This window comes from Stomoxys calcitrans, chromosome 2, assembly GCF_963082655.1.
Source record: "Stomoxys calcitrans chromosome 2, idStoCalc2.1, whole genome shotgun sequence".
In the NCBI taxonomy this organism is placed as follows: domain Eukaryota; kingdom Metazoa; phylum Arthropoda; class Insecta; order Diptera; family Muscidae; genus Stomoxys; species Stomoxys calcitrans.
Window position 1 is genome coordinate 9959569 of NC_081553.1, and position 16869 is coordinate 9976437.

Consider the following 16869-nt stretch of genomic DNA (forward strand, 5'->3'; position numbering starts at 1 on the left):
AATCTTCTTAACCCACTAGGGGGCTGAAATTTTGCATGATGTATTTTATGTTGACTTCCAACAGTTGTGCCAAATATGATTTTAATTGGTTCATAACCTGATATAGTTGCCATATAAACCGATCTAGGATCTTGATTTCTGGAGCCTCTAGATGTCGCAATTTTAATCCGATGACCTTCAACATACGTGTCAATTATGGTCTAAATCGGTCTATGGCCTGATACAGTTCCCATATAAATCAATCTTCTTATTTTTCTTCTTGAGTCCCGATAATCGACGATTCCAGGGTCGAACGTGGTAGATTTCTCCATCGTCTCTAGTTTCGAGAAGTCTAGTCCCTCTTGACCTTCTCATCGACATTTCGACCCACCCTTTTTTTAACTGCAGTTCCGAGGCCACCATAGCGTAGAGGTTAGCATTTCCGGCCATGACACTGAAAGCCCGTGTTCATATTCTGGCAAGAACATCAGAAAAAATTTCAGGGGTGGTTATCCCCCCCTAATGCTGGCGAAATTTGTGAGGTGCCATGCCATATAAAAACTTCTCTCCAAAGAGGTGTGGAACTAAAAGGGAGGCTCCTATCACTCAGCTTAAAATTGAATCGGACATCACTCAGTGATATGTAAGAAGTTTACCGACGTTCCTTTGGTACCGATGTTGGGGTCTTTCTGCTTGTCCTTTAGAATTCTCTCGCTTATTATTAGCACACGCAATATATAAAGTTTTTGGACATTTTAAAGACCACCTAAATACTTATATTACAAAGTTTTTCTTTTATTGTAACCGTGTAACGTTTCTCTACAACAACTCTTTAACGGCAAAAGTGTTTCGATAGCCGCAAACGATTATTCGTTTACCGAATAAATAATTATTTTCCCACTAGAGAGATAAGGTGAGTATTTGAACGTGTATTTGACCCATCACTGGTCTATGATGGGCAAAAACGCTCACACTATTGCACATGACAGTGTATCTACACAAGAAAATAATCCCAAGCAAGCCCATGGGCTTGCATATTATTGCTCGTCACTTATATAAACACATTCTCACACACAACATTTTTTCTGAGCAAAGATCAGTGGAGCAGGTCGGTCGATTGCGAGTGGTAAACTCGAAAGGGGTTATTTTCACCTTAGGTACAAAAATTATTAGAGCAACAAATAAATGGCTACTAAGTACATTCATTGTTTGTTAATATTTAAGCGATAAAGAAATATCTAAGTGCGAAAACAACAACTTCCATAAGTAATTTTTTTTTATAGGATACAAAAATACAGTGGACCATAGTCCAAAGCCATAATGGAGTTCTTCGAAAATTAAAAGACTTTAATATGATTTTGTATCATAACATCGAAAAAAATCTAAAATTTATCTGAAAGAGTTTGAACAACCAACTAAGATCAGCTAAGAACTGGCCAAAATTTGGTTTGAATAATGTTACAACATTAAATTGTACTTGGCGTACTCGACAATATGAAAAATCTATTTTAAAATTCAACAAGTAAAAATAACTTATGTTCGGCCGGGCCGAACTTTGAATACCCACCACCTCGGGTATATACGTAAACCACCTTTCCTCAAAATCCGATGAAAAATGTATAACTTATGCCCCAACGCAGCTATATCGAAATATGTTCCGATTTGGACCAAATACTAATAAGTACAAGTCATTGTTCAACAAAATATTGATCTTTTTAGTATCTAAATCTAAAAACAAACCGATCTGAACCAGATACGACACGGATGTCGAAAGGCCTAACATAAGTCACTGTGTAAAATTTCAGTGAGATCGGATTATAAATGCGCCTTTCATCGGCCCAAAACTTTAAATCGAGAGATTGGTCTATGCGGCAGATATATTCAAAACTGGGCCGATCTGGGCCAAATTGAAGAAGGATGTCGAAGGTCCTAACACAACTCCCTGTCCCAAGTTTCGGCGACATCGGACAATAAATGAGCCTTTTATAGGCCCAAGACCTTAAATCAAGAGATCGGTCTATATGGCAGCTATTGTATATCCAAATATGGACCGATCTTTGCCATATGTATGGAAGTATGTCGATGTCGGGATGTCGGTCTAACGGCAGCTATATTCAAATCTGGACCGATCTGGGCGGGAACCTCTGAATCCTCTTTTTCTACTGAATGTTTCGGATTTTTATGAAAACTGACTATTTAAAGTTTATTTTTTGCAATACTGTGGTATTTTTCAATAATATTTAATTTTGTGAACATATATTATTTTGCAGGTATATTTTTATACCCACCACCGTAGGATAGGGGTATATTCATTTAGTTCGTCCGTTGTAATCACTCTACAGCCTTCAAAAAATTGAGATATTGAGCTGAAATTTGGCACAGATACATACGTCTTTTTGATGCACGCCTGAACGTGCCAAATAAAGGGTCTGAAGCCCATAAAAGCTTTATTTTTCAAGCGATTTCGCTGAAATTTGAAACAGTGAGTAGCCTTAGGCCTCCCAACATAGGACCCAAGTATGGTTCAGATCGGACTATATTTAGATATAGCTGCCATGTACACCGATTTGCCGATAAAGGGTATGATTTTATTTTTTATCCGATTTTGCTAAAATTTTAAACAATGGGTAGTTTTAGGTCTCCCGACATCCGTCCCAAATATGGTTGGGATCGGACTATATTTAGATATCGCTGTCACACAGACCGAACTCCTGATAAAGAGTATGAAGCCCATAAAAGCTTTATTTTTTATCCGATTTCGCTGAAATTTGAAACAGTAAGTAGTTTTTGACCACCCGCCATCTGACCCAAATATGGTTAATACCGGACTGTAATTAGATATAGCTATCATATAGACCGATATGCCGATTAAGGGTCTATTTTGTTGAAATTTAAAATACAAAATTCAACTGTGACTTATATTTATTAGACCACTCAATGTCCGTGTCGAATTTGGGTGCATAAGTTATCGAATTTGTACGGGATTGTGACGAAAGGGGGTGTACATATATACCCGAGGTGGTGGGTACCCAAAGTTCGGCCCGGCCGAACTTAACGCCTTTTTACCTGTTTTTTATTTTTATTTTATTTTATTTCAACGTTTTAGTAACGTTTCAAGCGGCTAGCTTTACTCCTTCGAAAGTTAGCGTGCTTTCGACAGACAGACGAACGGACATGGCTAGATCGACTTAAAATGTCATGACGATCAAGAATATATACACTTTATGGGGTCTTAGACGAATATTTCGGGGAGTTACAAACAGAATGACGAAATAAGTATACGCCCATACTATGGTGGAGGGTATACAAATCAGCTTTTGCTCACTCTTTTTAGGATAAGTTATGCAAAAATAACATACTAGTGTGATAGCAAAAATGATAAATCGTATGTAAATTGGCACATATAATGAAATACCAATGATACATAAAAAGTGGAATGTCATAAGACAAGAACATGCAGTGTTATAGAGCCTTAGAGTAGCTATTAAGATGGTTCATTGTGGAAAGTTTTTACAACACATTGTCTCCCTTGTTCTAGAAATCGTCAAAAAAGCGTTTTTTGCTATAAAAAAAACATACAGGCAACCCTCCCATCATATGTTTTACCACCAGCATTATTTTGGTAAAATGTATTGTAGTAGAGTAGTGTAGAGTAGAAGAGTAGAGGAGCTATATTTTCTAACATTTGTTAATTATTTAAAAGACAATGAACGAAAATGCAAACAAAATTACCCTTTTTTATATCATGTTTTCCCAAGTTTAAAAACGTTACGTCCACGCTTTTGAGTGAATGCCAAATTTTTATTCAGTGAAGAACTCAGTACCGCAGATGAAAATGTTTTCACAGAATTTTTTTTCAATTTTTTTTATGGAGTTTCCCGGTGAAAAAAAATGTAATGCCCACCTTTATCTAAAAAAGCAATCGGCAAAATATATCGCGAAAAGCGAACATAGTACCACCCATTATCTAGGGCTGTCCTTAAAAACATGAAATTTGGTAAATTCAACACTAAAACAGAGTTGTTCGCTGGCAATAAACAGCTGTTGTAGATAATACCGTAATACCGGCTGTTTCACTTTTTAAGTTAGTTATTTTCCGAAATCCTTTTATTTGCAGAAATCTATGCAAGTATTTTGGCTCTTTTGTGGTGCAACATTCCGTTTATAAAGTGTGCTAACGCCACACATTTGCGACACTCTACTTTCGCCACATCACAGTTAAAGCCGTCCTCATCATGCCAATTGTTCTGGGTGGTGGTTTGAGTGGCCTTTCTGCCGGTTATTATTTATTAAAAAAATTTGGACAGCCAACTGCGATTTTCGAAGCATCCAATCGCGTTGGAGGATGGATAAAAACTGAGAAACATAAAGATCACGGATTTATTTTTGAGGCTGGGCCAAGAACCATAAGACCTAAGGGTGTATCGGGTGCTAATACTCTAGAAATGATCGAAGATTTGAAACTACCAATCGAAGCCGTTACATCGTCCCATGTTGCGGCCAAGAATCGCATGATTTACGCTAAAGGCCAACTTTGCATGTTGCCAAACAGTTTAAAGGGTGCCATGCAGACAGTACCGCCATTCAGTAAACCATTGGCAATGGCCTTAATAAATGACATTAAATCAAAGCCCAAAAAGATCAAATTTGGAGATGAATCTATATATGATTTTGTTCACAGACGTTTTGGTCCGGAATTAGCAGACTATGCAATTAGCCCAATGATATGTGGCATTTGTGCCGGAGACGCCAAAGAGATAAGTGTTCGCTTTTTAATGGATGACATTTTTGAAAACGAGCAAAAATATGGTGGTGTCATAAAGGGACTTTTAATGAGCAAATTGAATGGTAAGAAAGCGAATCGTCAAAGTGACTCAAAGGCAGCCCAACTACTTAGCGAAAAGCAACCACAAAAATTCAAAGAGGCAGTGGAAAATAAATGGAGTATGTATAGAGTAAATAACGGCCTGGAAACTTTGCCTCATTCACTGGCCAACCATTTGCTTGCCAATGATGTGGAAATTAATTTAACTTCAGAATGCAGAGAAATACTTTTTACCGAAAATTCTGTCCGTTTGAACATTAAAGGGCAGGATGTCGAAACTAAGCACGTTATTAGTTCCATACCTGCCTTTAAGTTGGCTCCTTGCGTTAAGAATCAACATCCTGGACTGGCGGGTCAATTGCTGGCCATTCCCTATGTCAATGTTGCAGTGGTAAATCTACAGTACAATACCAAGGACTTGCTCAAACAACCTGCCTTTGGATTCCTTGTGCCCCCGTTAGAACAGAGGCCCATACTTGGTGTAATATTCGACAGTTGTGTTTTCGATATGGAAAATAACACCGTTTTAACGGTAATGATGGGGGGCAAATGGTTTGAGCAATATTTTGGAAAAGACCCCACACAAAAAGAACTACTTGATATTGCACTGCGCGAGATAACAAAAATACTGGGAATAGAACAAGAACCGAAAATGTCCCGTGTTCATATATTAAAAAAATGTATTCCACAATACAACGTAGGACACAAGCAGCGAGTTCAGGATATACGCCGTTATATACAACGCTATAAATTACCATTGTCCTTGTGCGGGGCTGCCTATGATGGAGTCGGCATAAATGATGTAATACTTTCGGCGCGCATGAGTGTTGAGGAACTGCCACAGTTTTAATAATCCATTTAGAAGACGAAACAAAACTAAAAGATATTTATTATTAACTATATACCTATATATATTGAGCTATTACGTATGTATGTTTATTTGCAAAATATAATTTCCTGGGGAAAATGGTCAAGATTTGATTATGACTTTCATTTATTTGCCAAAACCTCCGCGGCAATTCGGGCTGGGCTCTATAGTATAGGAAGGTGTCCATTGTTTTGGAGTTTTGGCTTCAATCGATAAGGCATGGGGAAAGAGGTCGCACAACTTTTCCTTCAGTAAATTATTAACCAACCGATGCCTCTAAAAACAGACAAAGAAATAATCGAAAAAAAAAGTCGTTAAAGTTCTCATTCTCACCTTAATCAAAGGCAATTCTTCAAATTTGTCAGATACGACCAACACCTTAAAGTGAGTCTCTGATCCTTTGGGCACATTGTGCATGTAGGATTCATTAACTACTTGCAAATGTACCGGTTGTAAGTTGGACGTCAGTGTTGTTACAATAGCCTTTTCTACCGGTCCTCCAACAGCTACCTCAGTACTCATTGCGTGGACTAATGTTGGATATAAATCTATAAGAAGTGTTAATTTTTTTTTTTTGTATATCAAAACCCTGCTGATTTTACTTACATTTACCAGTCAACAAACGACGTGTTGTGATCAAAGAGGGTAAGATAATCAAGAGAGAGTTTCTGCTTTGTCTTCCCCGTACCGTAAAATAACTCGCGTTAAAGACACAACATTTTTATTGTATTCCAATTGGATTCACATTGAGGGCTGCAACATTTTCGGGTTATTCTGTTTTGATTCGAGCATTCGTTCGAACATTTTTTCGTATTTTGCTTTGTTTCTTTGCAACCGAAAGTTGCAATAAAGGAAAAACGAAATATCGTGAGCAATTCAAATATGTTGTGTCTTAAAATTTTGTCACTCGTCATCACGTATTGCCCTCTAACGCCAGCTCTTATCTTTCTTACCCTCTTTGGTTGTGATATTCATTGTTTTGATTTATAAATTTCACTGGCTGGTTTTGTTGTGTTTTTACATAACAAGTACAGACCTAAATGGCTGCGTTTGCTAAAATGATAATAGGCGCATCTGCTGTTTTAAATTTTTTAAAGCAGCTATCACACGATATGTGCTGCCACTTTCCGTATTCATTAGACATTCCACGGACAATTGCCCTCCTGTTCTCGCGGCGATTTGTCCTTTGACGGGGATCGCCACCTCCACATAAAAATATGCTAACAACAACGACAACATGAGACTATCCTTATATACGTCAAATATGAATAGAGAGTGCTATAATCGGTGCCATGGCGAAACAATTAAAGGTAGTCTCATTTGTACAACAACCACAACAGCTGAGTATAATTTTTTTATATTTGTTTGATTTTGCAGTAAGTCTAAATGTCAAGGCTTCATATCACAGCTGTGATATTTTTGTAAAATCTTCAAAAGATGTTCTATTTGATCCGATAATCCACATATAAGCAACAAAATAGTCTTTCAATGATGAACATACAAATATAAAACACATTTGCAAAAGATAGTTCTAAAACAAAGTTTGACATTTCCATTTACGGCATTTGCCAATCAAGGTAGTTTTGTCGGGGTATATTTTTGTTGTTGTGCTAATGACGCTAACTCTTAATTGTACCATGCAACAAGCACAAAGAAATTTGTTTGCGGCTATGTATACGTGTGCGTACATGAGAAGAGAATGTGCGAGAAATAAGGTAACAACAAAGAGAATACAAACAAAACCGTGTCAGCTTAATACGTCAAACCTGGCCTGCTGTTAACAGCTGTTCGCGTGAGACCGCCTTTTTAAATCCGCTGGAGCATTGTTGCTTGTGTGTGGCTGCTGGGTTATCGAGCCTTTGACATTTAGATTTACTACGAAATCAAAACAAAAATAAAAAAAATTGTACTCAGCTGTTCGCATGACCTTGCCCCACCTTATATGTGCATCCTGATTTAGAGGTAGCGTCATTAGCACAACAACAAGCAGACACGAACGAGAAAGTAGGGAAGCAATATATGTGGAAGCAATTGTAAATTCAAGTAAGTTGCTTCTTGGATGTTTTTATAGACCAAACTAATTTATACTGTACGTTTCAATAGTAAACACTTTACTTGATATATCAGTGAATTATGGTGAAATTGTACTTGGTGGTGACCTGAATTCGAATTTTCTGCGGAACAACACTAATAGACTCTTTAAACGCAATAGGATTGCAATCTGTGAATACAAGCACCCCTACGCATATCATTGTCACCACAAATAGAAATTTGTTGTTTGTCCAGGAGCTGTGTGCCGATGAAGAAATTCATCGAGTCTAAAATTTTAACCAAATTGTGGACAAATTGCGTCTTTAGAGTCTCAAGAAGTAAAATCGGAAGCTATATCAGATTATAAACCGATTCAGACCATATTTAGTACGTACGATAAAAGTCATAAAAAAAGTTACAGTGCAAAATTTTAGCCAAATCGGATTAGAATTATGTCTCCTAGAGACTCAAGTAGTTTGGTTTAAAAGGAGCTAAATTAGGGTTTGAACCGATTCGGACCATACTTGATACAGTTATTAAAAGTCATAGAAAAATTGTGCAAAATTTCAGCCGAATCGGATAAGAATTAAGCTCTCTAGAGGCTCAATTATTATTATTGGGGGATCGGTTTATATGGGAGCTACATCAGGTTATGGACCAATTCAGGTCATATGTAGCACGTATGATAAAGGTCATAAAAAAGTCGCTCTGTAAAATTTCAGCCAAATCGGATAAGAATTATGCCCTCTAGAGGCACAATTATTATTATCGGGAGATCGGTTTATATGGGAGCTAAATCAGATTTTAGAACCGATTCGGACCATTCTTTACACCGTTATTAAAAGTCATAGAAGCAGTCGCTGTGCAAAATTTCAGCCGAATCATATATGAATTACGCCCTTTTGAGACAGAAGAAATTAAAAAAAAAAATATGGCAGCTATGTGAGAACATGGATCGATAAAGTCCATTTACAATCCTAACCGGCGCTATGCTTTACTCCTTCGAATGTAAGTGGGCTTTCGACAGACAGATAGACGAGCGGAGAGACAGACGAACATACATGGCTAAATCGACTTAGAATGTAAAGGCGTCTAAAATCAATATTTCGATATATTATAAATGGAATGACGAAATAAGTATGCCCTTATCATAGGGTGGGAGGTATAAAAATAGAGATTCAATAAAAAAATTGACTAAATCATAAAATTTATAATCCAAAACGTTTATATTCTTACTTGAAAAGTTTTTCGTGGTATTTTTTTTCTGTGTAGCAAAAGAGAGTTAAGGCTGTTCTTATTCTGCTCCAAATTTTAAAGCCAACTGGTGGAACCATGTTTTTCAATCCCATGGTAGCCGGTTGTACGTAACGGACTGATCCTATGAAGTCCTTCATCGGTAAGGGCTGCCGCCTCAGTGTGTAACACACTACTACAAGAACTACAACCATGGTTGGTGTTGTACCTTCTGGCTTTACTTATCCATAGCAAACATTTCAATCTTGATCAAATTAAAAAAAAAGGTTCAGATTTGGTTAAAAAATTATCGACTCAATTAATTTTGTAAATGAAAATTTTACAAATTTTAACCACGATCGTAATAATTGAAGAAATGGAGATTCCGTTGAAAATTTGACTTAATCATACAATTATTAATCCAAAACTTTTTTATAAATATTTTTTTTTCGTATAGCGAGCCTCATTTTCATGTGGAAGTGGCGATCCCCGTTAAGCTCCTGTAGTTGAGCAAGCTCGTTCCGATCCAAAGGACCGATCGCCGCGGGAACAGGGTGGCCATTGGATATGTAAAGACGCCAATAATTCGCCTTGTCATATCGAGCATCATATCACCTCTCACTGAGACTCTCTGCTTGATACCGCTGGTTGTCTGCGACTGCCGTTGCAGCTACTCCGTATGGAGCATTCCACTATCCGCAACCTGTGGACGCACCCGGTAGCTCGCAGCTAAGCTTCTCTATTCTCTTTCTCTCCCTTTTTGCTACCTACTGTTTACTGGAAAAGTACTCAAACACATGTTATATCGGATTTGGGACGTGTTATAGTGGCGGACGCATAATCTCCTGACCCCAAAGTTGGATATCAGATACATTTTCTTCTCTCAAATACCTTTTATTTGAGTCCCATATTGAAGTGAATGTCTGGTTTTTGGGTACCAATTTTTTTTTGGTTTTTATGTTAACTATAAGAGTGAAAAAAAATTCGAGTTTTTACAGCGTTCTTTTAATTTGGTAACGCTCATAAATAAATTGTAAATACAAAACAGGTTAATACGTTCATCGAATTCATTCATTTGCTCGACAAACTGAAGAGAACGTATGTTCCGAAACGTATAGTATTATACATAAAGCATTTGCTTCTAAGAACCTTTGAATCTAAGTTGAAGTCAAGATTTTCCCGCTTCCCCTTTTTACTGAAAGTCAATCACACAGTTGAGCTCCGATATTCATCATATCTTTCATATAAAAAATAGTTACAAAATAAAATAAAACATACAGTGTTTACAAATCACTTATCTTAAAAATGTATCCTACCTTATGTTCAGTGGCAATGCAATGCTATGTTCTTCTAATGCTATTTTACCATAAATCCATTGTTGTTGTTGTATTATATTTGGGAGCGACTGCGATCTTTATCCATTTTCTTTGGATAGGCTGCTTCGCTTCACAGTGCCTACAGGGGGAAATTCTTATAATTGTTATTGCAAGTCTGTGTATTATTGCAGAATAACATTCTATTATTGAGAGCAAGTATTGATGGATTGGCTGTGGAAGATATTGATAAACGTTTTTGTGTTATTTATAGGGAGAAAGATTTTATTACGTATAAGCTTGTATTCATTTAGCCTGGCTAATTGTTTTTTTTTTTTTTTTAAATCCGATAACAAAAATTTCCGTTTTTCTTTATATGTAATTGTAGTAAATATAACATGTGTATGTTTGTTATATATTGTACTCTAAAATCTCGCAAAAAGTAAAGAATAGGTATAGAAAAATGTAAAACAAATTCAAGGAATTCAAGTAACCTTAATAGTCCACCAATTTTTTTAGTTTTGGTGGAGCAGAAATAACAACCCGACTACGACTGGTAGACGTTGATGAGGTAGAGGTAGCACCAGTTGTAGACTGCTGGGGCTGGCCCTCACTGCCGCGATCCCTGTATCCCCTATCACGGTCAGAACGATCCCGCCCATTCCCGCCGTCCCTATTTGAACGATAACGATCGCCACCTCCACCATGCCTTTGTCTTTCTCTTTCCCTATCTCTTTCCCGATCCCGGTCCCTTTCTCTATCCCTATCCCTGTCTCTGTCTCTATGACCACCACGATCTCGTTCGTTTCTGGAACGTGATCGCCTCGGACGATCATCATACCGAGAACCAGCAGCAAAACGAGAAACTCGTTCTTGGCTTGGTTCGCGTCGTTTAGAGCGTGATACGCTTCGCCTACGGCGACGTGAGTTACTACGTCTGCTACGTGATTGTGACCTTGATTTGGGATGCCTTGATCGACTGTCTGATCTTGTTGCAACCGGAGATTTTCTTTGCGACCTCTGCGGCGAACGACTTCGAGATTTTCTGGCCACTGGAGATTTTCTTAAGGATCTTTCACTGCTTCTCGACTTATCTTCCCTGCTGGCAGCAACGGCGGCCGCGTATTCAGACGTTTCGCTTTCGGAGGCACCTTTACTATTGGGAGTACCATACCGATGACGTATTTCGCGCTGCCTACAAAGTAAAATTAATTTTTCCAAAACTGTCGCATATTTTAATATTTGCAAAGTCACGTCACCTTCTTCTCAATTTAATCGCCAATTCTCTCATTTCCTCGTAACGTTCCTGTTGCATTTGGCGCTCTCTTTCGGATTTTTCAATTTCAGCCTTTTTGTCCGCTTTATCTGCATGGGAGAAATGAGAAGGTTAAAAAATATAATCTACCCTCTTAAATTTCCTTAGTTGGTGTCGAACTGTACACTGGCTTACATTGCTTATTAAGCAAATTCTGCATTTTCTTTTTGAGTCGTTCACGCAAATTCAAACGAGCACTGCCACCAGTTCCACTTGTATTCGAAGCAGAAACCTGTAAGAAGCCACTAAATATAATCAAAAAAAAAACCTTCAAGGGGCAATCGTGTATTATATAAATCTGTTATGTCCGGTACTCAAATGAAAACTAAAAAAAATCGTCGTCTTAATAGTATGTGTATCTGAACCAAATCTGTCCACGGTACGTTCAAAAAGATAGAGAGAAATGTCAAGTCAATAATCGTTTTTGCAGTTGATTTTGAATGGCTAATTTCTCTACGTAGGTTGTGGTCTCCAGTTGTGTGAAGCTTTGCTATTATTTGTTGGTTCTTACTGACTTTGGTCTCGGGAGCATTACTAACAACAGATGTGTTGGTGCCGTATTTGCCTGTTTGTTGTAGTTTACCCTTGTACGATGATGATGTTGATGGCAAAGGATTTGATTTTTCCGAGCTAAAATTGACAAAGTCTTTCAGTATGTGATGTGGATTTTGGAACGAAAAAGAAAACAATTTTACTCAAGTGGATTCAACATTACACTTACGTAGTGTCCACATCCATTGCTTCTTGGGCATCTGTATTTTCGGCAGACTTAGCAGCTTTCGAATCTTCATCGGATTCAGAATCACTTTCTGATGACGATGAATACTCTCCCCTTTTTCGGCCGTAATAACGTTTAAGAGGCGGAGGTGGTGGTTCAATGACAGCCGCTACAATCGGTACTGGTATTTTATTAGATTCCTCCACAGCTATGGGAGGAGGTGGTGGCGGTGGCGGGGCTGATAACACATCTACAGCGCTCTCTGACTTGATGGACATTTCCAATGGCTGAACGGGCGACTTTTCCTTCACTGGTGAAAGTCTCGTCCTAGCTTTATTCATAGGGCTTGTTGATTTCTTCCTGACGACTTTGTCGTGCTTCGGGCTATACTTAGACCTTCGTGAAGATCTACGTGGTGATATGGAGCTTCTGCGAGACGAATGACTTGATGACGATGTTGAGTAGCGCCGGCGTCGTGATCTTGCTGATTTGGAGCGTGATCTTCTATAGGGACTTCTGTAGCGACGCGAATGTCTTCGCGATTTTGACAGTGATCGGGATCTGGACCTGGAACGACTTCTCTTTGAACTTCTGTGACGCCTTTTGTAGGATGGACTTCTTGAGTATGATCTTCTGGAACTGCGGTATGATCTCTTTCGAGACCGACTACGTGATCGGGTATAGCTACGACTTCTGCTTCGAGATGATCCCCTTTTAGTAAGTGGTTCATTTAATTTCTTTAGTTTATCCAAGTTTTCCTTCACTTTTTGCGCGTACGTTGTTGCATGTGAGGAAGATGTACTTGCATCCACACAGGCTGCACCCAAAGTTGAAGCCCCTTTACCCAATGTAATGGTAATCTTGGAATGTGGTTGCAATTCATCCTCTCCTCCAAATGAGGTAATGTATGTAATCTTCTCAGTGGTATCAGAGGGAGAAGGAGACCTAGAATCACTCTCCTCATCTTTGCCCGCCTTATCTTCTTTAGCAGCATAACTGGGAGGACTGAAGGTGCGACGTGCAAGACGACGTTCTTTTTGTGCTCGTCTCTCTCTCCTTGATTTGCGGCCACCTAATAACATTTTTTCTCTTTCCTCTTCTCTAGCTATGCGCAAAGCGTCCGCTTCATCTGCATCCTTGGTGAGGTAAGAATAAAAGTCATTGCTCAGCATGCCATAATTTCGACCGCAAGCATTCAACTCGTGCGCTTGGCTGGTATCAAGTTTTGAAACGTCTATTGAAACATCCATGTCAATATCAGAATCTGATTCTGTATCGGAATCATTTTCAGTTTTCTTAGATCCAGTAGCTGCAGCTACAGTGACATGTTTTAAATGAGCAAAAGGCTGTTGCACGTCAATAACACCAGGACCGCTGCCATCCATTGTTGAATCATCGTAGGAATAGCCAATGGCGGCACCAGATTTTTGTATCTTCTTCTTGCCCTGATTTCCCTGTCCTATATCGAGAGGCGCATTTGCTCCAAACTGTTCCTCCAAAAATAGCTGATGTAGAAATTTCTCCTCAGAGAGATTAAGGAAATCATTTTGAGCCAATATTCGATAACGTTCGTAATTACACTGTCTTTCCTCTTGGGACGATTCTATATCCTGATCATTAGATTTATTAACAGGTGGTATGTAATCTAAGTGGGCTCTCACATCAAATCGATCAATTAGATTGTCATGCTGACCTTGCCAAGGTACACTGAAAGAATAAAAGTTATTTTTTTTATAACATTTTATAGCTTGAAGTTGAAAATTTTTTATTTGCAAATCTGAGACAATATTAAAAACTACACTTCTGAAAAGACAAATGATTCAAATCGGCTGATAGTGCTTTTTTACAATTTTGGATCTCTGGAACAGTCTATGGAAAAGGTTTTTTTTTGAAAAACTTAAATAAATATAAAAAAAAGTTTTCCGAGTCAAATGTAATTTTTTGAAAATATTTTTTAATGTTTTTTGGGCAAATGAATGAGTTTTACACAGATGCAAACTCAAACATATCCACTAAGTATGCCGTTCTAAAATACCATTCGTAGTAGGCTATAGAACAGAGGCAATTAACTAAACGTTTATCAGGCTTCACACTTCGATGTACATCTGGATGTTATGGCAAGGGAAATAATTTTGGCCATTTCACTATGTAGTGGTTAAAAACATTGACAAATGACTCAACTACAGGGACGGAATTTCCACAGATAAAAATAGGGTAAAATTTTCGGCAGTACCAAGAATAATCATTAAGACGGGAGATGCCGGACGGCACCGGTACTTCCTTATATACTCGGTGTGAGAAGTCGAGTTATTGGCGCCTTTATATATACAAGGGCCATCACGTTCCCGTGGCGATCGTTCCTATTAACCGGAATGAGCTTGCATAAATATAGGAGGTTCGCGAGGACTCTACCTTCATATGCACATTTGTGGCTACTATAACAACATCATTAATTTTATATTTGAGTCGATTGATGATTGAGATGTTTGGCCCCTGCTCCTAATAGAATCTTTTGTGAGAAAATTTACATTTGCATTATTTAGAATTAAGGACCTGAAAGGGGTCAAAAATGTCTCAAGTCTATTGCGCTTCACTTCACTTTAAAACTAGCTATGATTCTATGTGTTGCATTTATGTACAGGCATTTGCAAGCATCAATGCATCTGTGTCAGCAACACAACTCTAATGCATCAGGGTAGAAACACAGCCCTTTATGATATCTAATATAAAGGGTACTGAACTGTCTAGAAACCTACAATTAGAAGCGAACCCAGTTTCATGTAAGAACTTGCAATCCGGCGTTGTTTTACAACCAGTTTCAATCACATTTCACAAACGACAGATGAAAGATTTGCAAAAGTAAGCAAACTACCCCTGCGAAAAAGTGGATATTCAAGATATGGTGATATGGTATAAAACAAAACAAAAGAAATGTAAACGTATAAATTCAATATCACTTGCATGATTGCGGCTCCATCTCCAGCGGCTGCAATAGCGGGATCTAAATGTATTTTACATCTTCTTCCATGAATCTGTATGAATTGCGTAGGATCTGCTTGCTTTAAATGAAAACGAAAAAAACAAGAATATTAACACTTATAATTAACACCATTTAATAAACTATTACCACTTACAATTTTTTCATAAAAGTCCTGTCTACGTTCCGCACGGCGTCTGTAATCAACTATTAAACCTCGAATGCGTCTTTCTTGTTTGCGTGCCTCATGCCACATTTTTCTCCTTTAGTAGTGTATTTCCCTTCTCCAATATTATTTTAAATACCTTAAAACATTAGTTATTTTATTATTTGTGTTTCGTTTGCTTGGTTATTTGGCTATTTCGGCTCCCGGGCCAATACCACCGAGTAGCTTTCGGTATCTGGAGATCAAGCTGTTACCAAATATTCACAGACGTAGAAAACCAACCACGAACCTTCTTGTTGTGCAGACCCTATCATAGACCCAGAGACGTTTTATTTGATCCGATATTCCGCACGTGAGCAACAAAACAGCGGTACAGGGTTATAATGATGAAAATACAAAAAAGATCTACTTCTGATGGCAAATTTTCAACCTGTTGTTGATATTGTCGGCCGGCATTGAGACGATCTACGGCCTCCTGTTCTCGAAATGATAGTAAATAACTTAAATTACTTCATATATAATCAAATTTATAATTTATTTTCGCTTGCAAAAGTAGGTAAAGAACGAAGCCGAGGCTTTTCTTCGATGGCGGCGGCGGCCTGGACTACGTACGCTACGCTAACATCGCTTGCACATACGGTATACACAATAACAAATTGCCAGACGTTACGTTGTTACGTTCAATTTAGGGCGCTTCTAAATAGAGATATTTTATTATTGGGTTGTCCAAAAAGTAATTGCGGTTTTTTTAAAAGAAAGTAAATGCATTTTTAATAAAACTTAGAATGAACTTTAATCAAATATACTTTTTTTACACTTTTTTTCTAAAGCAAGCTAAAAGTAACAGCTGATAACTGACAGAAGAAAGTATGCAATTCGGAGTCACAAGCTGTGAAAGAAATTGTCAACGCCGACTATATGAAAAATCCACAATTACTTTTTGGGCAACCCAATATATTAAGAATGGTATCAAGGCGTATTTATAAGATGGCCGCAACAGCGAATTGCTACAAAAAACTTCTTTTTTAGGAACTTGATATGTCAAAATTTGTATAAAAGGCAAAGAAAATTGAATACACCTTCACATTTAAAATTTTTAGTAAATTTCCTTCGACCCAGGATTCACTAATAGAAGGTTAGCTCACTTGCGAAAACATAAAGTGGAGAGGAATCATGAACATCATTAAGGATGTGACTCTGTAATTGCATTCTTTCTTCTGTCAGTTATCAGCTGTTACTTTTAGATTGCTTTAGAAAAAAAGTGTAAAAAAGTATATTTGATTAAAGTTTATTCTAAGTTTCATTAAAAATGCATTTACTTTCTTTTAAAAAATCCGCAATTACTTTTTGGGCAACTCAATAGTTGTGAGATGTCGCAGCGCCAGTACAAATTTCGCTTCATTTAATTGCAAATGTACTTAAATGCTACAGAAATGGGCACTCA

General features: G+C 37.8%; 3 protein-coding genes across 4 annotated transcripts; 1 reads left to right on the forward strand and 2 right to left on the reverse strand.

Annotated features, from left to right (window-relative positions):
• Nucleotides 1-4033: 4033 nt before the first annotated feature.
• LOC106084527 (protoporphyrinogen oxidase) lies at nt 4034-5780 on the forward strand. Its single transcript, XM_013248267.2, has one exon. It carries the CDS (start codon nt 4215-4217, stop codon nt 5652-5654), a length of 1440 nt encoding a protein of 479 aa, XP_013103721.2. The 5' UTR covers nt 4034-4214; the 3' UTR covers nt 5655-5780.
• On the reverse strand, nt 5624-6718 carry LOC106084535 (bolA-like protein DDB_G0274169). 2 transcript variants are annotated; one of them, XR_009397019.1, is made up of 5 exons: nt 6634-6718; nt 6279-6301; nt 6006-6220; nt 5731-5948; nt 5624-5680 (listed from the first exon to the last, which is right to left on the reverse strand). XR_009397019.1 is itself a non-coding variant. In XM_013248282.2 (4 exons), exons 1-4 carry the CDS (start codon nt 6645-6647, stop codon nt 5799-5801), a joined length of 402 nt encoding a protein of 133 aa, XP_013103736.1. In that variant the 5' UTR covers nt 6648-6718; the 3' UTR covers nt 5662-5798. The 2 variants fall into 2 exon arrangements, 1 of the variants encoding a protein (XP_013103736.1); XM_013248282.2 differs by having other exon boundaries at nt 5662-5948.
• Nucleotides 6719-9242: 2524 nt separating this feature from the next.
• Nucleotides 9243-16007, reverse strand: LOC106084398 (CLK4-associating serine/arginine rich protein). The gene is made up of 8 exons (XM_013248063.2): nt 15715-16007; nt 15417-15564; nt 15244-15341; nt 12286-13989; nt 12080-12194; nt 11700-11796; nt 11509-11614; nt 9243-11444 (listed from the first exon to the last, which is right to left on the reverse strand). The coding sequence occupies exons 2-8, from the start codon at nt 15513-15515 to the stop codon at nt 10745-10747; spliced, it is 2919 nt and encodes a 972-aa protein (XP_013103517.2). The 5' UTR covers nt 15516-15564; nt 15715-16007; the 3' UTR covers nt 9243-10744.
• Nucleotides 16008-16869: the final 862 nt, after the last annotated feature.

Bases quoted from the DNA above. Each gene is read 5' to 3' on its own strand.
- LOC106084527 (XM_013248267.2), top strand. From the start codon at position 4,215: ATGCCAATTGTTCTGGGTGGTGGTTTGAGTGGCCTTTCTGCCGGTTAT.
- LOC106084535 (XM_013248282.2), bottom strand. The intron at 6,221-6,278 runs GTAAGTAAAATC...CACTTCTTATAG, and splicing joins TCGTTTGTTGACTGGTAAAT to ATTTATATCCAACATTAGTC. The intron at 5,949-6,005 runs GTGAGAATGAGA...GTCTGTTTTTAG, and splicing joins AAGAATTGCCTTTGATTAAG to AGGCATCGGTTGGTTAATAA.
- LOC106084398 (XM_013248063.2), bottom strand. From the start codon at position 15,515: ATGTGGCATGAGGCACGCAAACAAGAAAGACGCATTCGAGGTTTAATA. The intron at 15,342-15,416 runs GTAAGTGGTAAT...TTTCATTTAAAG, and splicing joins AGGACTTTTATGAAAAAATT to CAAGCAGATCCTACGCAATT. The intron at 11,615-11,699 runs GTAAGCCAGTGT...TCTCCCATGCAG, and splicing joins GAATTTGCTTAATAAGCAAT to ATAAAGCGGACAAAAAGGCT.